General features: G+C 32.9%; 3 protein-coding genes across 6 annotated transcripts; 2 read left to right on the top strand and 1 right to left on the bottom strand.

Moving 5' to 3' along the window:
- Positions 414-2,477, top strand: LOC109328355 (S-adenosylmethionine synthase 2). Of its 2 annotated transcripts, none has more exons than XM_019561783.1 (2): positions 414-546; positions 1,260-2,477. In XM_019561783.1, the coding sequence occupies exon 2, from the start codon at positions 1,269-1,271 to the stop codon at positions 2,454-2,456; it is 1,188 nt and encodes a 395-aa protein (XP_019417328.1). In that variant the 5' UTR covers positions 414-546; positions 1,260-1,268; the 3' UTR covers positions 2,457-2,477. The 2 variants fall into 2 exon arrangements, with proteins under 2 accessions (XP_019417328.1, XP_019417329.1); XM_019561784.1 differs by lacking the exon at positions 414-546 and adding an exon at positions 596-722.
- Positions 6,577-10,542, bottom strand: LOC109328693 (probable receptor-like protein kinase At5g18500). Of its 3 annotated transcripts, none has more exons than XM_019562275.1 (9): positions 10,085-10,542; positions 8,956-9,619; positions 8,701-8,805; positions 8,319-8,441; positions 8,063-8,233; positions 7,726-7,855; positions 7,276-7,488; positions 6,959-7,098; positions 6,577-6,927 (listed from the first exon to the last, which is right to left on the bottom strand). In XM_019562275.1, the coding sequence occupies exons 2-8, from the start codon at positions 9,597-9,599 to the stop codon at positions 6,973-6,975; spliced, it is 1,512 nt and encodes a 503-aa protein (XP_019417820.1). In that variant the 5' UTR covers positions 9,600-9,619; positions 10,085-10,542; the 3' UTR covers positions 6,577-6,927; positions 6,959-6,972. The 3 variants fall into 3 exon arrangements, with proteins under 3 accessions (XP_019417820.1, XP_019417818.1, XP_019417819.1); XM_019562273.1 differs by having other exon boundaries at positions 6,577-6,946; positions 6,981-7,098; XM_019562274.1 differs by having other exon boundaries at positions 6,577-7,098.
- On the top strand, positions 17,198-22,441 carry LOC109328626 (probable sugar phosphate/phosphate translocator At3g17430). Its single transcript, XM_019562179.1, has 9 exons — positions 17,198-17,781; positions 17,877-17,984; positions 19,600-19,631; positions 19,717-19,767; positions 20,581-20,642; positions 20,729-20,990; positions 21,360-21,625; positions 21,705-21,799; positions 22,003-22,441. The coding sequence occupies exons 1-9, from the start codon at positions 17,698-17,700 to the stop codon at positions 22,177-22,179; spliced, it is 1,137 nt and encodes a 378-aa protein (XP_019417724.1). The 5' UTR covers positions 17,198-17,697; the 3' UTR covers positions 22,180-22,441.

Genomic DNA, 23,528 nt, shown 5'->3' with positions numbered 1-23,528 from the left:
TTTTTTACATTATCCATTGCATCATGTACCATATAAGTGACAATCCATAGATTATAGGTTGATATTAATATATTTGTTTGTAAGGAACTAATCTATTTTGAGTATGTGGTTATCCTTCGTAATAAATGTTATTTTCAATATCGAACCCTTAACTTTATTGTCTTTATAAGAATCTAATATGACCTTACACTACTAGATCAACACTTTGTTGATTAATACTATCAACATACAAATGATTTTAGGAAAAATGGAGATGTTGAATTTGATTAAGGAATTTGTTTTGGAATGAATGATGAATATGAATCTGAGATCTTGACAGAAAGAAAGGGTATTTGAGTATTTTAGTTCCCTCCAACCACCCCTCCAACCCCAACAATATTTGCCTATAAAATTACACCAAGTCCCATCTTTACACTCACATTGCTTGAGCAGAGACAATAACCAAATCAAACTGCTTTCATTCTCTTCTGTTCAACCACCAACCCCATTCTCTCTCTCTCTCTCTCTTCACACCAACCATCCCTTCCTAGTACCACTTTTCCCAAGGTACTATTACTACTCTCATTTCTCTCTCTCTCTCTCTCTCTTTTAAGTTTCAGTTACTTCTGCTATACTATGTTCTTCTTTTTGCTGCAACAATCTTTCTTTTTCTTTAGATCTCAAGTGTTCAAGTTTCCATTTTGATCTTCTGGGTCTGTTTCTTTTGCTTTTTCTCCAACTGGGTCGGTATTGTTTTCTCAAAATGTGTTTCTGGAGATCTTGTTTCTTTAGACCTGATTTTGCATTTTGACTTGCTAGTTTCTCTAGATGTGTAGGAACTTGTTATCGTCTTTTTAGATTTGGGATAATTGTTACACTTTTATTGTTTTTGGGTGAATTTTGAACTTCTCATTTGAGCTAGATTTGGAAATGAATAAACTGTGACCTTTGACTTTGGTGTAATTAGCTGATTTGGTGACTATAGTGTTTTGAAATGAAACTTTGGTTAGAAAAAAAATGTGTCAAGCACGGTGTATGTGAAGATGCCTTAAGTGCTACGTTTTCTTTGTTTAATATCACATATGATTACAATTCTAGAGACTAATATCAATGACATAGCCGAAAATCGGGGGGCAAAAGTTGGAAATCTCTATTTTAAGCTCAATTTGGATAAAATGGTTTTCTTTTTATATTTATATTTTGAGTTAAATCACAGTTTCTTAAATTTGGGATTAATTTGTGTGCTACTTATAATTTGTCTCACTCTTATTATTGTGTAGTTATTGAAGATGGCCACAGAGACTTTCCTATTCACATCTGAATCAGTGAATGAGGGACACCCTGACAAGCTATGTGATCAGATCTCTGATGCTGTTCTAGATGCTTGCCTTGAGCAGGACCCTGACAGCAAGGTTGCTTGTGAAACATGCACCAAGACCAACATGGTCATGGTCTTTGGTGAGATCACAACCAAAGCCAATGTGGACTATGAGAAGATTGTTAGGGAGACATGCAGGAACATTGGTTTTGTTTCAGACAATGTTGGTCTTGATGCTGACAATTGCAAGGTCCTTGTAAACATTGAGCAACAAAGCCCTGACATTGCTCAAGGTGTTCATGGCCATCTCACAAAGAAACCTGAGGAGATTGGTGCTGGTGACCAGGGTCACATGTTTGGCTATGCTACTGATGAGACTCCTGAGCTCATGCCATTGAGCCATGTCCTTGCAACCAAGCTCGGTGCCCGTCTCACTGAGGTTCGCAAGAATGGAACTTGCCGTTGGTTGAGGCCTGATGGGAAGACACAAGTCACTGTTGAGTATTACAATGACAAGGGTGCCATGGTCCCGATCCGTGTCCACACCGTGCTTATCTCTACACAGCATGATGAGACTGTGACAAATGATGAAATTGCAGCTGATCTCAAAGAGCATGTTATCAAGCCTGTGGTCCCTGAGAAGTACCTTGATGAGAAGACCATCTTCCACTTGAACCCTTCCGGCCGTTTTGTCATCGGTGGTCCTCATGGCGATGCTGGTCTTACAGGAAGGAAGATCATCATTGACACGTACGGCGGATGGGGTGCACATGGTGGTGGTGCTTTCTCCGGAAAGGATCCAACCAAGGTCGATAGGAGTGGTGCTTACATTGTGAGGCAAGCAGCTAAGTCCATAGTTGCGAATGGACTTGCTAGGAGGTGCATTGTGCAAGTCTCATATGCTATTGGTGTGCCTGAGCCTTTGTCTGTTTTTGTTGATTCTTATGGCACTGGAAAGATCCCTGATAAGGAGATCCTGAAGATTGTTAAGGAGAGCTTTGATTTCAGGCCTGGCATGATCTCAATCAACCTTGATCTCAAGAGGGGTGGGAATGGAAGGTTCTTGAAAACTGCAGCCTATGGACATTTTGGAAGAGATGACACTGATTTCACATGGGAGGTTGTGAAGCCACTCAAATGGGATAAGGTTGCTGCTTAAGAAGTCATTCCTATGATCTCAGTTTCCTACAGGCTTCATAATATCTCAAAATCATTACATTTTCTCCATTTGTCTCTCTCCCTATTTTTTTTTTTGCATTATTTCTTATTATTTTCTGTATTGTTTTTTTCTCTTCATTTTCGTGTAGTTGTATGTGTTGATTCGTAACATGTATTCTCAATATATATGTAATATCCTCAAATTTATATGTATGCATTTTTTTTTACAAAGAACCATAGCATATCATACCCAATTTCATATGAACATGGATTGTTGTATTTTCAATGAATCAACATGTATTTTATAACGAACTACAATTTACCACTGAATCTACTACTAATCTACATCTATATAATATGATATTGTAATATAGTTGACACTCTTCCATAACTTTTAATAAAGCATTGAAGTTCATAAAGCATCACAAACCTTTATAACTGACAAAAATACTGAACTAATTATTTATTGACTAATACAAGGGACCCTCCTAAATGAGGCTTGACTTATTCTACCAATACATATACATGACCCAAGGAATAATAACAAAAATATACCCAACATTTGATAAAAAGCACAATGAACAGTATGCTCAACACCTGAAGGTAAAACCTTCCCTATATACTTTGATCACAGCCTACTATAATTCATGCATATAATTACTCCTCATCCTAGTCATCAATTCTATGGATATCTAATACGTTCTCTAAGGCAGTCACACTTGCTGCAACATGAAGGGGAGTCAACCCAGCAGGCCCAACATCATCAGGTCTAAATAAGAATCAGTCAAGGGATTTGTTGACTTGATTCTCTTTGCTGTCTCTGCCATCTAAAGCTTTAATTGGCACAAATTATAACAGTAGTTCCACCATAGGCCTGCAATTTGTCTTTACAGCACTGTGTAGAAGACCCATGCCTAACAATGCAAGTTCAACAAAGCTATGTTCTCCCGTGTCAACAACACCACTAAAGATAAATGAACCGATTAAATTGGAAGCGATCTTGGACAGCTGCCATGGAACCTAGCCTAACTTTGCATTAAGATGTTGGGGTAAGACACTGAGGCCGAAATCGTTTATACTTTTTTTGATAAACACTTTTTAACATCACAATTGCAAGTTTCAACTTTTGCAAAATGTGTGAGATTGTGTTTAGAAAGGTGAGATAAATTTTTTATATTAATATTGAAGTAATTGGAAAAAAAATTGGTTTTATTTTTATTTTTTGGATGGATTGGGTATCATCCAAATGGATATCCATGAGATATAATAGATGAATTTGAATTTATCCATTATCAACACTATCCATTTAAATCCATTAATTCTAATGAATGAATTTGGATGGATTTTGGATTATGGATAATTTTACCACCCATAATTTTACAATTTCTTAAGATGATACACATAAATATTTACGGATAGATACTATACTCTTTTTTTAATCTTTCACATCTACATTTATTTTAAATTAAGAAATTTAAATATCTTCTTCCCTTCACATTTTGGTACTAGATGGTTAGTGTAATTCGCCTTCTAGTGGCAACTCGATGTAGAAAAGAGGAAGTGGAACTAAAGGGTTTAGAATTGCAAGCAATGATTAAATTTTTATCTTATCAAATGGAAGGTGACGAAGAGCATGATGTATTACATTACCTAATATGCATAAGGTGTACAAAACGTATAAAAACTACCAACTGAATTTTCTTAACCCTCTATAAGTGCCCCACATTTATAAGAAAGTATTTATTTAGTTTGTTAGAATTTTATTATGATCAATGAATAATCAATCATTTAGAGATATTGAATTTGATGATTTTCACGTATATAATAAAATAATGATATAAAGATGTTAAGGTTAGAGCACAATGCGGAAGCACAGGATTGAATCAATTGAGAACAAAAGAGAAGCAAGTAAAGGATAAAGAAAATAACACACAAGATTTAATGTGGAAAAAATCCTCAGTGTGAGAGGAAAAAAACCACGGGCGATCAAGAGCAAAATTCCACTATGTAAAAAAGAAGAGTACAAGAAATCCTCTTATAATGATGAGGACAAATGACAATATTTTTTCTCACAAATACTCTCTCAAATGGAACAAGAATTCTCACCAAGAATGCACTCACAATATATGTGTAAATGAAAGAGATGTTGTGTGTTGTGAAGATGATTTTGAAGCTCTCTATATGTGTCCTTTTATAGGCAAGCAAAGTCTTGGTATCTTGGATTCCAAGCATTGGATGCTTGGAAACAAAGCCATAAAAGTGACATAAAATGCCCTTAAAGAGAGCCATAAAATTGTCATAAAATTCTTTTAAGGCATAGTAATGAGAGAATAACTCTAAAGTGTTACATTTTTCCTTTTTCTCTCACCCAACTCTTAAACATGCACTAAAAAATCTGTATCAAACCCAAAAGAGAACATCAATAATATGGTTACACAATTCAGTTGGCAATAATGTATACTTTCATTTTTGTTATGTTTTTTAACTCACATATATAATCATATGCTTATATATATCTCTTCTTAGCCACTTAGCATCATAAGCTGTATAGGCCACAATCCATGTAAATAGCTAACGTTTTGGGTGTAATTATGCAAAAAAATTGGCAATAACATTCAATAAGCATGCCATAAATAAGATTGTTACCATTTCAAATTTTCAATGGTAATAATAACTAATAACTTGAATTCAAGGCCTCTATAATAACATATTTAGTGCTCACCATTATTTCAATACTTACCACCACCACAGACATAACGTTCCAAAAGTTTGCTGGTGTACGTTATTTAAAATGACTTGCATGCAACAACAAACTATGCTTCTCATAGTTACACATATGATGCTTCAAGTTAATTTTTTTTTGTAGGAAATACTCATTTCAATCACTCATATCTCATATTTTTTTATCATACCAATTTGATATCTTAACAATTAAAAAACTTAAAATGATAAATGTAAGTTAAATTAATCATTTTTTGCATGTTTTAAAACACTTGGTAGAACTAATTTGACATCAAAAAGGACAAATTTGACTCACAAATTTTAGAGACTATTTTGGGTGTTTTAATTTTTGGAGGACCAAATTGGTAAGGTCGAAAAACATGAGGGATTAAAATGACTAATTACTCTTAACTTTTTTCATTTTCTTTTAGAGTAATTACTCATTTTAGTCTCTCATGTTTTTCAACATTTAACAGTTTGGTCCTTCGAAAATTAAAATACCCAAAATGATCCCAAATTTTTTAAATGTGAGTCAAACTGATTATTTTTGGGGTCAAATTAATCTCTACCAAATGTTTTAAAACATGCTAAAAATGACTAATTTGACTCACATTTGAAATTTTTGTGGATCATTTTAGGGTTTTCAATTTTTGAGGGACCAAACTAGTATGATCGAAAAATATAAGAGATTTACATTAAAATAGTTTAGATTAGGGAAGGTAGATGGTTGTCCAAAGAGGGAGCACATTCTCATATTGCTTGTCACTCACTATATGTAACATGATCTATGATTGTTAAGTATTTTTTCTATTATAAAGTATTTTTTACCACTCACATATGATGACATATGAAATGACATATTATTGTGGGAAAGAAGATGTTATTGGGAAAACCAAATTGCCAAAATCTCAATAGGATTTATGCTTGAATTTATATTTTCTCGGCCAAAAGTTAAGATCAAGTTTAATTTCCTTTTCATTATTTTCTTTTCTTATTGTTTTTTAATCATAGACTAAAACTAAATGATACAACACCTAAGTTGGGGTAGTATTTATTTATTTTCTTATTCTTCTAATTGAAATAATTATTCTTCTAAATATACAAAGCTGTGTACATCACATCTTTTGTAACCACGGTGGAGGAAAAGTGGAACTAGTCCAAGTGCCTCAAAGCTACCAACAAAATTTCTCAGGGTTGAGATTAAATTTCTCAGGGTTGAGATTAAATTTTTCAAAGGATCCGTTTGTAAGTTGTATTTTGGAAGTGAATGAAATAAAAATGGAAGGCTTCAAAGTCATCTCACAAGTATATCTCATGATCTGAATTTTATTATTTCTCATCCTTCCACTTCAAAACCCAACTCAGAAATATTGCGAGAAAAATATGTATTGGTAACATTATTGAAATAGAAAATCCCCAACTCTGTTCCATTTTTACAAACAAAAAAAGCAAATTCTTCCATGCAATTATAGAAAATAAGGACATATTTTATGATCCTCCAGAAAGCAAGAGCAGTTTCTACAAGACAGTAAGAGTAGCAATGAACTGTACAAACCACTTGTGCAAAAGAACTGTTTAATCCCATAGTCAACATAAACAACTATAATCTACATTCTAACATCTACAACTAAGCTAATAACAACAAATAGGTAAATAAAACATCCCGAAAGTAGTTGGTTCCTTCTCGATGTCTTTGATGTCAAATGTGGCAGGCATATGAACTTACAGAAGCTCAAAAGAATGCAAAAATTGTCGGCTCGCTTCTGTTCCTTGGAAATAATTTGAGAACCATGGCTCTAGGCAATTTGGTTCCTTCTGGCATTGGACTTATAATCTGGATTGTCACTCTTATCTCTATCAGAAGTATCCTTCTGAACCTCCACCTCCGTGTTTCCTGTCAGACTCCTTTTGCGTCTTCGATCCTGAAATTTCATCCACAACATTTGAGAAACATCATGTTACGAACACACGACCACCAAATGTAAATTGTAAAATTGAACTAGTTGCTTCAATGTTGCTAGGAACCAAACGGAATTTCGAAATACACAGACTGCCATACCAAGTTGGAAACGTTTTGACAGAGTGAGAATAAGTCAAACCTCTCGAGGTATGGGATATTCCTCCGACTCAAGCATACGCACAACTTGACTCATCTTCGGTCTTTTTTCAGAATCTGGATCAACACACCTCAAAGCAGTCAAAAGGGATCGTTTAAGGGCACTTGTTGATGGCCTATTGTCAATGTTAGGGTCCACCACCTCTTCCGAGCGCCTACTCCCTACCATCATCTTGAGCCAGTCGACCAAATTTACCTACAAGAACCACCCAATAGTATTAAGGGAAGTCTAATGTGTACATAATGCAGGAGAAAGATAATTCCAAAATTAAAAGCTTGTGAAGTACTCTTACTGAAATTTTCTAATTCCATTCTTCAAATTTAAAGCTCCAATTAAGATATATATTAGTTAAGAGAATAAATACACACATATATACATAAAGACATGGATGTCCAAAGTCTATGATTTCATTACAGAATATCAATGACGCACCTCAGCTGCCGGTCGGCTATAATCCACTGGGTCTCTTCCTGTAATTGCTTCAAGAAGCAATACCCCAAAGCTATAAACATCACTCTTCTCGTTCAGCAAGCCAGAATTGGCATACTCGGGAGCTACATATCTGAAAAATGGAATGCAAGCATGAAAAGATGAACAAACGAAAGGCAGTTTCCATTTCTATATTTAATAGAGTCATGTTTGATCTACACCCCTTTTAATAAAGAACAAAAGGCCAACTCTGTCAAGCTTAGAGTACAAATAAACGTCTGCTATGTTTTGGTAAAATTGAAATTTAGAACAAGTTTAGAGGTGAAAAAAAGGAACTTACCCAAAAGTACCCATTACTCTAGTTGTAACATGACTTTTTCCAGCGCCTAGTAACTTAGCAAGACCGAAGTCAGATATTTTGGCATTAAAGTCATCATCGATTAGAATATTGCTCGACTTAATATCTCTATGCACAACTTTTGGCTCAATCGCCTCATGCAAGTAAGCCAACCTACAAGATACAATAAACATAGATCAGGAAAAGGAAACTCATGACATTTAGTAAAATTAATCCTTTAAGGAATAGATGACTATACGCTTTGGCTGTTCCACGGAGAACTTTCATCCTAGCATCCCAAGTAAGAAAGCCATGTTGCCGCATGGCTCCATGAAGCCATTGCTCTAAGTTGCCGTTGTTAACATACTCATAAACCAGCAACCTGAAATTAATAGCAAGTTTTAAAATAACGATAACAGGAAATGATAAAAACCAGTACTTAAAAACTAGTAAGCAAATGCAATCTCTGATATAAAGCCATGGCCCATGGATGTCATTCACCATGAAATTCCATGCAAAAAAAGTAATTATCGCAGACATTTTTGAATGCAGTTTAAACTTACTATATTTCTAAGATGATAGTCATAGAGACATTAATCATATTGTAAGCCTTTATGTTATCACTTATAATAACTTGTTACCTGTGAGTGCCTTCAATGCAATAGCCCAAGAGTCGAACCAAGTTCTTATGTCGCACATGACCTATAGCCTCAACTTCCACCTTAAATTCCTTTTCAGCTTGTCCTCTGCATGATGAACATCAAAAGTAATTTAGATAAATTAGCTGCATTTGAAGACATCCTAATTAAACATGAAACAGGACTTATAAAACCTATTTCAAAATTTAAAATAAAAACAGCTACAACGCAACTAAACATGATAATGACAAGACTTACATATTATTGAGGAGCTTCTTAATGGCCACAATATTTCCATTGATTAACTGACCTCGGAAAACAATTCCATATCCGCCTTCACCAATAACATTGTCTTTCGAAAATCTATTTGTTGCAAGTTCTAGGTCCCTTAACGTAAACCACTGCCCCCAGCCGAGGTGAGAGAACTCAGGTAGACCACACAAAGGGGATGGTGCAGTTATAGAATGCGAAGAGGACCTGTATGAAATATTCTTAACACTGCTTTCTTCACCTGATTGTGAGCCATTAACATCGTTTTCTAAATGATTAAAGGAGCCTGATTGACTAGTATTATCCCCATTATTCGTATGGATTGAAACCTGTTCAGACTCCCTATCAATATATTTTTCACTCAGACTCATAAAAGCACCCTTCTGTGGAAGATTATTTGCTGAAATTTGATCAACTCTAATTTCTTTGATCTCTTCGGAAACGGATAAAGGATGGCTAAGAGGAAGCTTGCCATTGGCTGTTCTGGATTTCTTTCTTAAAGTGAGACATATAGTTAGCACAACAAGAATAGTTGTAATGAACAAGCCAACTATTATTCCCATTAATACCCATACTTTCAATCCAAAAACAAATGTTTTCTTCGACAACCCCGAGTTAAGATCAGTTGCCATTTTCCTGCTGCTAACTAAACCTGCAGAAGCCAGTATAAAAATAAAAGGCACTTCCATACAGACAACAAATCATGTTGCAATAAATAACAAAGCATTTGACTAGACTGTCTAAGGTTATTAGCAAATTCTTCTACAGTTCTACTGGATTCTTCATATCCTAACAAAATGAGGAAAAAAGAATCAACACATGTATTAATTTGACTCCAAATTTAATGCAAGATAAACAATGTGAGAGGCCAAAAGAATATGAAAACAAAAAAAAATGATTCTTTTATAACAGTATGACACTGAAAACCAAATAAGCCTAATAAAATTTCTAATTTAGCTAACAGAAAATAATTAGGCATAATTAAACAACCAATGAGAAAATAAAATGAGCATCAATTGTTTTCATTTTCATGGTTTTTTCCAGCTACATAACAAAGATTATACACACAATCTGAAAAAGTGATGACAACTCTTTGAAACTTCAGTTCAATGAATACCTGTATCTTCAACCCAAAATCATTCACAGATTTTTCAGAACCGGAGGCAACTTAAACACTAGATCTCTTAAGCTCCCAGAAACCTCTTGTGTATGAAGCCATTATAGAACCCCAAGCTTAGACCCATTTTTAAAACTTCACCAATAACAAATTTCAGATTTTGCTTTCTGGGTTTTCTTAATTGCTGAAAAGGGTATCTGTTTTCAACCACAAAATAGAACTTGTTAGAACACCACACTTTCCTTCAGTGATCCACACAAAACAACAAAGAGAAGAGTGTTTGAGAGGGAGAATATAAGAAGCACATGAAATGGTGGGGATAAGAAGAAGGTAAGGTGATTATGAGTGGTAGGTAATGGGAAGTGACATAACTCTGTATGATGTAAAAGAGAAGGTATAAAAATGGAAACTTTTTTTTGATGACGTTTCTTCAAATCTCTCACACCTTTCTCTTTTCTACCATTTAATGTCTGTGATTAACGTTTTTAATTGATTTTAAGAGTTTATTACACTCTCAACATATCATGCATCATTGATTTGTATTACTTTTGTTTGTAGAGTCAATGATAGTTAACAAATTAATGTTAGATGAAAAAGAGTTACACTATCAGCATATACATATTAAATCCTAGACAATATGCACAAATAATGAATCATGAATGCTTGTGTAAATTTTATACACATGATGACAAGACAATGATTTTAAGCTATTTTTTATAAAAAAATTAAAATTAAAAAATGTCTTTCTCTTCATATAGGTGGAGAGAAGCTCAACTCATAATATATATCTTAACTCTTTAATTTGGTTTGTAGTAAAAATTTAACTGGGTTATAATAAAGTATTTTTTATTCCGAATTATCATAAATCTTAACTTAAAATTGGCTAACAATTTAATTGATTGCTTGTGTATAAGATTGTGGAATAATTGCTTCCGATGCTTATCAACATTGATGAAAAGAGTAAAAGACTACAAAATATGGGATTAGATTTTTGTCCTGATGTTATTTTTTTCATGTGATGATGTGGAGGACAGTGATATACACAAAGTTCATAAATAATAAAATTTATAAATTGTACCTAATAATAAATGTTTTTCTCACTACATTCTTTTTTTGTTCTCACACGTATTCTTGCAGTAGAGACAATCTTGTTCAACAAGATGAGAACATCTATATGTATATAGACTAACTTTCATACGGATATTTTTTTATCCACAAAACTCGAACTCGAAACTTTATTTAAGAGAAATTTTTGTTCTCACACGTATTCTTGCAGTAGAAGCAATCTTGTTCAAGATGAGAACATTTATATGTACGTAGACTAACTTTCATACAGATATTTTTTCATCCAAAAAACTCGAACTCGGACCTTGCTTAAGGGGAATTAAGTATGTACCAATTGAATATATATGATAAAAGAGAGACATGAAATGAGCCTTAACATTCAATTCTAGCTTCAATTTCTGAACCTCCCTCACCTCATCCAAAGAGAATCTAGCTATGACATTCAAACCAGCAACACTGTTGCTTAAGGTAGTCCTTAATTACATGCCATGTATGTGATGATGAAGGACCTCAACACAACAGTATATAATGTCACAATATTATTGTAAAGGAATCACATTGTTTGTGTAGGAGGAGCAACATGTGAAGATCTGAAAGGGACAAAAATCCCAATATTTGGCGTCAAATAAAAAAAATAATATATTCTCCTATTAAATTATTTTACTCACAAGAAAGTGATATATGTCACAAAATGATACTTAATTTATCAATGATTGATTTACAAGTAATATATGTCATTTTGCTTTTTTATAAGAAGATTTATAGGAAAATTAGTCGTAAAGTAAATGTGTGTATGTGAACAACTAATTTAGTCCTGGATATTCCATAGGGGCCCAACAGTGTCATCTTGGGACATTTTTATGAGTAGGCTACACTGCAGTGTGTGGAGCAATAATTGGTTTGAATGGCCTAAGCTTGACACATATGACAAGTTAATTGCTTTTGAAAAAAGTGCTTAAATGAAGCTTTTTCAGTTTCTTTTACTGCCACACCCACCAAAATAAGGACATATATATAGCTCAGCAAGATGGGTACCTGGTTGTCTCGATTGCAATTGTTGCTTAAAGTTTCAGCTATATAGAGGCCATTATTCTTTTTATCTAGTGATTATAATGTTACAATTACATTTAAGGAAAATGACTATTTTCATCTGCACTTTTCTAATAATGTTGTTTCATGATGATTTTTCTTTCAATAAATTATACTTACACATTTGATTTTAGCGAAATTACATAAATTATCTCCCACTTTTTTATACTTATATAAACTCCTAATTTTTGTACTTTATTATGCTAACCGTACGTGAAATAAGTGTAATTTTTTAAACAAAAAATATGATAAATGTAATTTAGTTAAGCAAAATATTATATATTATGAAGACAAGAACAAATAATATATGAATTAATACCTATTTATTATTTTTGGTTCGTTACGATATAATATAAGAGCGATTTAAACACTATATTTTTGGAATTGTTGATGCATTTTGCAACAAAAAATAATAAAGATACATTGATTTATATATTATTTAGACTTGTATTCACAGTATACCGTATTTTGTTTAACTTAATTGCATTTATCACATTTTTTGTTTAAAATATTACATTTATTTCCATGCAGGTGTGGTCAATATAATGAAAGTATAAAAATTAGGGATTTATGTAGGTGTAAAAAAATGATAAGTGGTTTATGTAATTTCACTAAAACTCAAGGTGTCAGTGTAATTTACACTTTTTATTTTGTCATCTAAAATTTATTTATATATTTGGCTCCTACTCCATTTATTATATATGACTATCATTTCATAAAGATATCTTTAGTCAGTTTAATTAACTAAGTGATATTTCATAAAACATATATGCATTCATTTTACTCTAAAAATGATTACATGCAATACTTAATAAATCAAATTCTACTTCCTCATGAGTGAATTAAAATTTTCATTTTTAAATATATTGTGCTGTGAAGAAAAACATATGTGCCTATGATTTGTTCAATTAGTAGGAGACACAAGAAAAATAAAGCATATTCTTTTTATCCTTAACTATTAATAGAATCAAAGACAAAAGATCAAAATCTAATAGGATGTGACCAACAAAGCCAATAACTAAGTTTCTTAAGCATGAATGTTATTAGAGGTTTGATACTGTTGTGTATACCAAAATATCTTTGTTAATATATGCAAAAATCACTCTCATAATCAAAACTAGTATTACATTTTAATTGGATTTCAATTTTAATATCAATATTCAGTTTGGTTTGAATTGGATTTTAGCACAATTAAGTTACAACATAGTGTAAAGCTTCGCTAGATCTCCAAAATAACTAAAAGGTAAAGTGTTTCATTACTGAGAGTGACATTTGTTAGAAGGGCAATCATGCACCCCAAAAGAAATCAATTCCTTACTACAAAAATGAAGAGATACCCTTAGTAGTACCAAAAAAATAACACAAAGAAATGCAGATCTTGGTCTTCTGCTAACAATTTTCAGGGAATTTTTTACAAGAAGTGATCGTTGTTCTTTGATAAGCTAAGAAATAAATAAGAAGTTTATAAGATTCTTTCACCATTTTAATACAATTCAGAATCATTTTACCCAAAGAAAAAAATAAAGAAATTAAATTCATATTTCTTGGTTTGTCTTCACCCTATTAAAGGGTTATGTATGTCCTTAATATCAATTGATGCTATTGGGACCCATCATATTCTTTAATATGCATAATAATGGTTAAAGTTGCACACTAATACCAAAGCTGCTTAAAAGAATAATAACAGGAAATTAGATTATACTTTAGTCATAAACCTTCCAAGCAAATCATTTAATAATCAAATTCAACAGAAAAGAATTGAGGATGAGAATAAAATGTTGTTGAAAGAACAACCATAATTGGATTATACTGTCTCCTAGTATAGATTTGCTTTCATTTAAAAAGTGCCCATCATTGGATTCATACAAAAGATTTGTTCTTTGTCCATGGACAAGAATCTTATGGTGTTGGAAACAAGGCCCTAGGAAACTTTCCTAGAAATAGCTTAGCTGGTGTGTCTCCTTATCTTAGTACTATTCACAAGAGATTCTCCAATAATCATCTCAATCATTAGGCTGTAATCCATTGTTATATAGCATATATACTTGTTCCTACCCTAGCTAGTGGTGGTTGATATAGTTTTATGTAGCATTATTGATAACATTCTCGTTTGCTTTTTTGGTATAACTAAGAGTATCTTCTCATTCTATGAGTAAGTAACTAATCTCTTTTGGGGTGTGTGATTGCATCTCCCAACAAGTATTGCTCTCAGGAATCAAAACACTGACCTTTTGGACTACCTGAAAATTTAGTTGAACCTTACACCACTAGACCAACACATTGTTGGGATAACATTCTCCGGTTTGCTGCTACAGCTGCTTATGGACTGTGCATTTGTGCTACTAGCTGTTGAAATTGCTTTGTCTCTTGAGGACTTATATAAGGTAGTTAGCTGGCAGCATCAAGGTAGTTTCATTCATCCATTTTGTATGTAATAATTGGCATTATAATTGGATGCTTTCTAAGTTATTTTGTAGGTAAAACTCTAAGAAAACAAATATGTATATATTTTTAGTTTATAGTATTTAAATAATTTGAAGGTAAATATACCTTTGTCCCTCTCTTGTGAACGTCTTACAGCTAACTGAGGATCACCACAGCAGCAGTAACTACACAATTTTTACAACATCTTGCGCAAGTTCTGAATGTTTCTTATGTGATTCACCATAATCTCGAAAATATGCATCAACGTCCAGTCGATTAGAGTTTCGAAATGAGCCAGCAGACAGATTCAAGTAATGGAAAATATACTCAGAACTTTGTTGCAATTAGCTATTTTTTCATGTATCTTCAATGGATTTGGAACAGCTGTTGCACCTCGATTTTCAGCTGCGCGACCTGGAAAAAACCCGAAACTTCCAATGATTATCTTCTTCGGTTATATACATATATATTTGGCAACAAGGCTTCATGGATAGTAGAGACACATTAAATTGGCAGGACACAGGACCAAATAAATCAAATAGGGACTATATGATAGCCATTTGAATTAAAGGTTGAAATTGTCAATGACAAACATCTTGGCATGTTAAGTTGTATATTTAAGTTTCATTCATGCACCTGATACTGAAACTCCGACATGATCGAGTAACAAAATCGAAACGAGAACGGATACACTAACTCAACTTATCTGTTGGAAAAATCCTAAGCACAGCATCCATATAAGTTTTGAGGGCCATAAATAACATATGAACAGAAGAATTTGAGTTGCAAGTGGCAGAAAATGGAACCAAGAAATAATCTTGAGATAAATATTTATGTAGTCATGCAGAATTTCCAGGCAGAAAATTGAAAGCACATCAACTCTATTGTATGACTTCCACCTAACAAATTCAATACAAAATTGGTGATTATTATAAGTCTATAACTATAGATTTAAATAGAAACTCAAGAAAGATATCACCTAACAAGAGTCTTCATATGTAATCCTAGGATGTTTTTCCTTCACTTCTTCTTCTGATGCATCAGAAAATAAGACATCTCTAGAAAGATAAGGAGAGAAACATAACATATAAATCAACATGTTATGTTTCCCTCCTTATCTTTTGTTAATAAAATTGTAAGTGGTAAATAAATGGAAATCAAAAACAGATTCTATTCTAACAGAACAAGGCATGATCATGATAAAATATATATCAAGCATATAATGTAGCTTCTTAATTTAATTCTCTATATTAAATATTATAGAGTATATCTTATATAGAAGCAAGGAGGAATAACACAAGATAATATTCTGGATCAATCATATTATTAAGGATCAACATAATTACTCATGTAATTAGTTAGTTATTATGTTAGAACAGTTAATTATGTTTTGAGTTCTGTTATTTATGAATGTGAACCAAAATTAATAACATCATCTATATATATTCATCATTCACATAGTAATAAAAGTATGTAATCAGATTAGAACAATTGTTTCACTGATTGAAGAGTCAAAGAATAGAAGAGGATATAAACTATGAGACATATGCCAAGAGGGTCTAACACATAGTTACATGGTTCGCCGTATCAATTCTGATGTATAGTATTATTTTCGGTTTGTCACTTTTTATATTAATTATGGTAGAAAAGTTAGTTAATGACATGTGCATCTATCTAGTTCCTGTTTAGCTATACTAAAAACTGTACTAGGGACCATTTTCCTTTTATAAAAAATCTAAGAGTTTCTTTTTCTCCAAGTGTAATAAGTTACAGAGTGATTAATTCCTTACCTAAAAGATAAAGCTTTGATACAAAAAAAACTACAACATAGTCAACCAAAGTAGCTTCTTGTAATTCTTCTTACCTTTTGATCTAAAGCAGATCCATGACCTCCAACTATACCAATAGTGCTTCCAATTTTCAATGCCCAACCATATGCACAGAAAGTAGAGAAATTTTGAGAAATGAGACAAAATTAAAAGATAAATATGCACGTAATCATTAATTATCTTTTAGCATTAACTAAATAATTTTTAATATTAATGACCTTGGTTTATTATAATTATTTTTTTCTATGAGAATTATTCTCACTTAATTTATTTTCCAAAAATATACAAGTGACCAATTCATATAGTCACCATATTTATTAAGACTAAAGCTTGATTACTAAATTAAAATTCTGGAATAGTTTTAAAAATAGTAAGGTATTAAAATAAATGAAATGAATATAAATAAAAGAAGGAATATAAAGTATTAACAATATTATAATTTTAAGAGTTTTAACTTGAATCATGTGTCAAAGATTGGTCTCAATATGGTTAAGAACACTCACTTTATGACAGCCCATGTGAGAAATCACATTTTGTACTAACCCATGTGCCAAAGTGTGAAAATTGATCAAAAAATTATAATCTGAAGTAAAAAATTTCAATAGATAATTTGAAGTAAGTTGATGAACTCATATATTAAGGTTTATGATCAATATATTATGAGAAAAAGAATGTGCCCCAACCTCAATTTTATCACTTCAGAAAAACACAACATTAATATAACCACTCACTTCTCTCTCTCTCAATTTTGATCCACCTTCACTTGTTGTTCTCCATCTACATTACATTACAGGGTACCCTCCTCAGATTTTCTGTTCTTTGAGGGTACCCACTCTCTCTCAGATCGGATCAATACTCATTCTTCTCTGTACTATCTCTGTTTTCTGCATCTCCCCTTTTCTTTTTTCATTCTTCACTTAACTCTGTTTTTTTTTTCTTGACCCTTTTTTATAAATTACTTTTTTCCAAGTGATTTTCAGTATTTTGCTGCAAAAATGTTAACTTTGTCTTTAATGGCATGAATCTCACTGTTCCTGAACAACTTCTGCTTTGGGGTTTTTGTATATCTGCTTCTGTGTTTTTTTTGTTGCTAAATTGAGTGTAGACATGTTATAGACACCAAAAGTTGAAGCTTTTTCTAGTTGGGTGGTTCATTTCTGAAAAAATCCAAAAAAAAGGGAAAAAAAGAACAAGATAGAAGTAAAAATGATCAACAAAACGCTTTTTCTCACTTATTTGTACTTGTTCATCTACATCTTGCTCTCTTCTGGAGTCATATTGTATAACAAGGTACCTACCCCATCTATTATTTCTCCCTAGATTATGTTTTCTATAACATTTTTATTAATTATTGCTAATTAATATGTTTGAATTTGTTTTGGCAGTGGGTTCTGTCTCCTAAATACTTTAACTTTCCACTTCCTATAACACTCACAATGATCCACATGGGATTTTCTGGGGCTGTTGCATTTTTACTTATCCGGGTCTTTAAGGTATGCTACACTGTTCTACTTTGCTAAGTGCCTCTCTTTTATGCTTCTATTTTGAGTGTGTTTGCATTATCTTATTTTGTGTGTAAAGCTTAGAGCCTTTGACAGGGGGAATTGATTATTTCCCAAACTTTGTGAGTTACTAAACATGAACATCATCTTCAATATTTTGTTTGTTATTCTTGTTGAGTTTGTATGTCATGACTTTTATTAGTGTTATTACTTCCAAGTACAAGATAAGAGTGATGATTGCGTCTAGAGGGTTAACATCATAAATCGTACCCCTTCAGTGATACTCATCGTGTTGGATTTAATTGTTTAGTCACATCTTGTTGTGCTTACTCCATTAGTCAATTCATTGTCATTGCTTCCAATCTCTAATCTTGACACATATTACTAAGTGTTTATTTTGCGAACGAATATATCAAATGTCAGGCTTGTATAGTTTATGTAATCATGCTCTTCAATGAGATGCACACTTCCGAAAATGATTGCTTCTCCTTTAGCCATCTGCAGTGACACTCTTACCTTACTACTATGTTGAGTATGTTAGGTTATTAATTTCATTTGTAGTTTTTAAAGTTAACTAACTTGTCACTGCTACAGTGCTACCAAAACTTCTTCTATAGTTAGTTGTAAACTGAAGGGAACATTTTTACCTTTAAGGACTGGAAACTTCACTACTTTTAGCTTAGCATTGCTGATATAAATAAAAAAGTGTGAGGGAAAGGAAAATAACTGGTTATGCTCTGCCATGCTTCAATAACTTTAACTAAAAGGGGTAACTTCATGGAGTTAGTATATTATCAGATTTATTGTATGGGTAGTCAGAGTCTAGACTTTAGCGTAAGCTCACTTATATTAACAACCTGAAATTGTAGGTGTGAAAATCAATTCAAACTGAAATCCCGATTCTCGATTCTCTCTATTCTGTAAGATTACGCCAATTTTTGTATCGGTCATTTAACCACAGTGGTTCAATATGTTAGAACCTGAGTAAATGATACTTGTAGATAACATTATTTAAAGTCACAGTTCTTGAAGTTGAGCTTGCTCATGTTTGTCGACTTTGTTTTTGCAATCAAAGTTTACAATGTTAGTTTCTTCGAATATGTGCGATATTATTAACCAAGTTCCGTAGCCTCATTGCATGTAAGAGAAACTTATCGATTTCTTTTAACATTTTAAATACTAGATAGTATGCATGATATTGTATTTGACAAGTGCATCTTGCTTGATGTCCCATGTTATTCCAGAAAAAAAGCACCAATATATGGTCCAAGAGAGAATGTTATAGATTTATCAGTGTATAACATTAAGTGAAAGTTGGTATATTCTTTAAATGAATTTTGTATAGTTATTCTCAACTTATAACATATTATAGAAAGCAAGTACATGGTATGGTACAGGGGAAGTGTTATGACTTTTTTGTTAGTTCATATGACCTTTTAGAACTTGTTCCGTTTGCATTTGTGCATGTGAGTACACATGGTATGAACTTTATTACTCTTCAAAGTTCATACTTCATACATTATAAAAAACCATATTCTCTATGCTTTTCATTGCCTTAAAATTTGGTTCATACCTTAACATATATTCTTTTGTTCTGCATTAACAGGTTGTGTCTCCTGTCAAAATGACATTTGAAATGTGAGTATGCCATTGATTTGAATCCTTCTTGAGCTTTAGTTGTAATTTGTCAAACTTCTTTCTAAAGCGCATTTCTGTCTGTCAGATATGCAACTTCTGTGGTACCGATAAGTGCCTTCTTTGCATCGAGTCTTTGGTAAGGACTGCAACATGCGCAAGCTGAACTTTTCTGATTTAGGATAAACATGCTCCTCATATTTTATAATGGCACGGCCCCTGTTTGAGTTTCCTTAATGTGTTTAATTTTACTACTATTAGACCATTGATGTCTCTTTTTATTTTAGTTCTAGGAGATGAAAAATAAACTTGATTATACATTTTATAGACTTCTAGTATGATTTAATGAAGTCTTAAACCTTTCATCAGTCTTTATTGAATTAGTAAGATCTAAAAGCGTGCTCGGTCAAGTGTGGTTCATTCAATTTGTTTGTGCTAGATTGGACATTAATGAATGATGAGTTGGTTTAAACTTGATTATTAGAACTTAGTAACCCCATTTTAGGATGGCTCTAATACTTCGAGTTTGGTAAAAAGTTTTCTCATTAGCCGATATTAATGTACTTATGAGTATGGAGTTGTTACTCCAGCATTGACTTTAAAATCTGTATGAACGTATTGAAAGTATGAAAGGTTGTCATTAGAGACCTTAGAATAGATTATTGGGTAGCTTTATGTGGGCTATTATAATTCTTGATCTTCAGCTATCATAATATGACTGCAATAAATTAGAGTTTACGTCCCATTAACACCTATAACTATATTTGGAATTTGGTCATGTTGTCTTCTAGATCTGTTTGATGTTTGTAAGAAATTATGGTTGCTCATTAACACCTAAGCACTATTGTTTTTTTGTTGTTGTATTTTACACATGCTTTATTGACATGCCTACTAATATCAATACTTTTGAAGGAACACCATTTATGAAGCAATATGTTTTTGGTTGGTATAGGTTTGGTAACACTGCCTACTTGCACATCTCTGTGGCTTTTATCCAGATGCTCAAAGCTTTGAGTATGTTTCTATGAACTCGACTCCACATAATTCTCTTACTGTCTGTCTCAGCAACGTTTCCTTAATTCTAAAACTTGATATTTCAGTGCCTGTGGCAACTTTCATCATGGCTGTTATGTGTGGCACTGACAAGGGAAGGTGTGATGTGTTCTTGAACATGTTGCTAGTCAGTGTCGGAGTTGTCATTTCTTCGTACGGAGAGATTCATTTTAATATAGTCGGTACACTTTACCAAGTCACTGGCATCTTTGCAGAAGCTTTAAGACTGGTCTTAACACAAGTCCTTCTGCAGAAAAAGGGACTCACTTTAAATCCTATTACAAGCTTATATTACATAGCTCCATGCAGGTATTTTTATTATATTTCCAACTAATTTTCTCTAAGATAAGTCGATCGATTTTGTAAAGTGGTCATAGTGTACCCAACAAAAATATGACAGCATTATCTGTTATTAGTATTAGTAACCAATTAATCAGTAACCATCCGATTGATTCATGGTCTTCTGGACTTGGGTAATAACTTCTTTTCATGGGTTAATGCCTTTTTCTTTATCTATGGTTTGGTATGTTAGGCTGCATGTCATGCCTATTCTTGTATTTTTGGTTTTTTCTAACTATTTCAATTTATATCGTATATTAGGGCAAAATATGTGATACTATTTGGAGTATCGATGCATCATATCAGCACACCCGAACTTATGCACTTCTTTATATGCAGTTTTGTGTTTCTCTTTGTGCCTTGGTACCTACTGGAGAAGCCTACGATGGATGTTTCACAGATTCAATTCAACTTTTGGATATTCTTTTCCAATGCTTTATGTGCTCTAGCCTTGAATTTCTCAATTTTCTTAGTAATTGGTAGAACTGGTGCTGTAACAATCCGGGTTGCTGGTGTGCTTAAAGACTGGATATTAATAGCTCTCTCAACTGTCATATTTCCAGAATCTACAATAACTGGGTTGAATATAATTGGCTATGCTATTGGTAAGTCATGTTTGAATCACGACGTTTTTTATCCTCCCTCATTCCCTCATACTGACATCATTCCATATTTTACGTGCAGCACTCTGTGGAGTTGTGATGTACAATTACATAAAGGTTAAGGATGTCCAGGCCTCTCAATTGTCTGCTGAAAGTTTACCCGATAGGATAACAAAGGTATACTCTCCTTAAATCCGTGTTTAACATGTATATTAGTGTAGTTACATAACTCTTTTGTTAATGTAAACTCATTATATGAGGTAACAGTAGTTAGAAATTAAGTATTATATTTCAGCAAGGTCATTTTATTGCTTAGTTTATTCATCTGGTTTCACTAAGATGTTATTTGACCTGCTTAGAAATTTCTTGTACAAATGCAGGACTGGAAATTCGAGAAGAAGTCATCCGATATTTTTGTGCCGGATAACACTAGTGACAATGAGGAAAATGTTGGAGTTAGTGGTTCTGCCTCAGATATAAACATTGATGAAGAAGCACCATTAATTCCATCATCAAGGTTATCTCATATCGGTCGTACACAGCTAACAGGAAAGTGAAAACCTGAATACGAGATTCATTTCAGAGTACCCACCCTATTCCACTCATATTTATAGGTAGTAGGCTTTATAATGAAAATCAGATGCTGTTATTTGTAATTACTTTGCTGTGTAGAATGCATTTCTGTTATAGGTCTCCGGGTTTGAAAGCCTTGCTATGTAATAATTTCTTCTTTTCTGAATGCTACTTTCCAAATCTGAATAGTTTGAAATTTTTGCTTCAATCTAAAACTTGAGTAATGAAGCTCTTGGTGTTTGAAGTGTAAACTGTGTGCCATTTGTTCTTTGGTGAATGATTCAGCACACCAGAATTTATAAGTGCATGGAAACACTTTGTTTTGCTTTAGTTTCAGGGCCAAACTAGTAAACTAATTCTCATTTTAACAGCACATACAAGCTTGGATTATGCACATAATTAACTGAAAATATGATATGATTCCAAATTCCATATATTACTTGCAAGGTTTTTAAATCTGGATTTGCGACTACTATACTATACGACGGTTTTGGGAGTTGTCGAAACTATACCGTAATAGTAATCGAGGCCACATTTGTCTGTAATTGTCTATGGATCAGTTGGATAAGATATTTGAACCTGGCTAATAAATATATAACTATAGATCATCTTGATAATGCAACTGCACTTGTGAAACTAATAATATCTAGTGAAGCCCTGACTTTAATATTGAGGTTGAATCTAAGGTAATAACAAGAGACAATGGATTCTTCCACTAAAATACATAAAAGGGTAGTAAACTAACTCTCATGTTAAGATCAACAAGCTTAGATTCTGCATATAAACCCAATCAGAATTGAAATGCTATTCACATTATAGATTATTTGAAGCAGAACAAAGAGAATAATCTCATCATATCTGTCTACTATTCTAATTATAGATGAATTGAAATAGACTCACATAATAGTAGCTCAATTAGCTCTTGGAAATTTTCTCTTTATAGATGATTCTATTAGCTCATTCAATAACAGAAATAAAGAACATGTGGAATTGCGATTTAAATTGCAAATCACATCTGATGCGGTTGCAATATTACAGTTTTGGTGACCGCCGCAACAGCGCAACCACATCACACCGCAATTGCAGTGTGACTCTGAATCACAATGATACGGCCACATCGGACCGCATTAGACCGCATGGATTCAAAAATATATTTTTTAACCACAAAATAATTCACATCGCAACAGCCGCAATATGCATCGCAGCGATCGCAATGACCGCAATCGCAGAAATCACAATCGCGATTTAAAACAATGTGCATTACTTATATACCATTTTCTAGTACTAAAAAAAGAAACAGACTACAATGATTGTTGACAGAGTACAGAAAAGA

Source organism: Lupinus angustifolius, chromosome LG15, assembly GCF_001865875.1.
Source record: "Lupinus angustifolius cultivar Tanjil chromosome LG15, LupAngTanjil_v1.0, whole genome shotgun sequence".
NCBI classification, from domain to species: Eukaryota; Viridiplantae; Streptophyta; class Magnoliopsida; order Fabales; family Fabaceae; genus Lupinus; species Lupinus angustifolius.
The sequence above is the reverse complement of the archived record's forward strand: the minus strand, read 5'-3'. Positions and strand labels throughout refer to the sequence as shown.

What these genes read in the sequence shown, in the direction of transcription:
- LOC109328355 (XM_019561783.1), top strand. Translation starts at nt 1,269, where the DNA reads ATGGCCACAGAGACTTTCCTATTCACATCTGAATCAGTGAATGAGGGA.
- LOC109328693 (XM_019562273.1), bottom strand. Translation starts at nt 9,599, where the DNA reads ATGGCAACTGATCTTAACTCGGGGTTGTCGAAGAAAACATTTGTTTTT. An exon ending in ATAGCCGACCGGCAGCTGAG is followed by an intron (nt 7,489 to 7,725) that starts GTGCGTCATTGA and finishes TGGTTCTTGTAG; the next exon opens with GTAAATTTGGTCGACTGGCT. An exon ending in CAATGCCAGAAGGAACCAAA is followed by an intron (nt 6,947 to 6,980) that starts TTGCCTAGAGCC and finishes AATTATTTCCAA; the next exon opens with GGAACAGAAGCGAGCCGACA.
- LOC109328626 (XM_019562179.1), top strand. Translation starts at nt 17,698, where the DNA reads ATGATCAACAAAACGCTTTTTCTCACTTATTTGTACTTGTTCATCTAC. An exon ending in GAGTCATATTGTATAACAAG is followed by an intron (nt 17,782 to 17,876) that starts GTACCTACCCCA and finishes TTGTTTTGGCAG; the next exon opens with TGGGTTCTGTCTCCTAAATA. An exon ending in TTCTTTGCATCGAGTCTTTG is followed by an intron (nt 19,768 to 20,580) that starts GTAAGGACTGCA and finishes TGGTTGGTATAG; the next exon opens with GTTTGGTAACACTGCCTACT.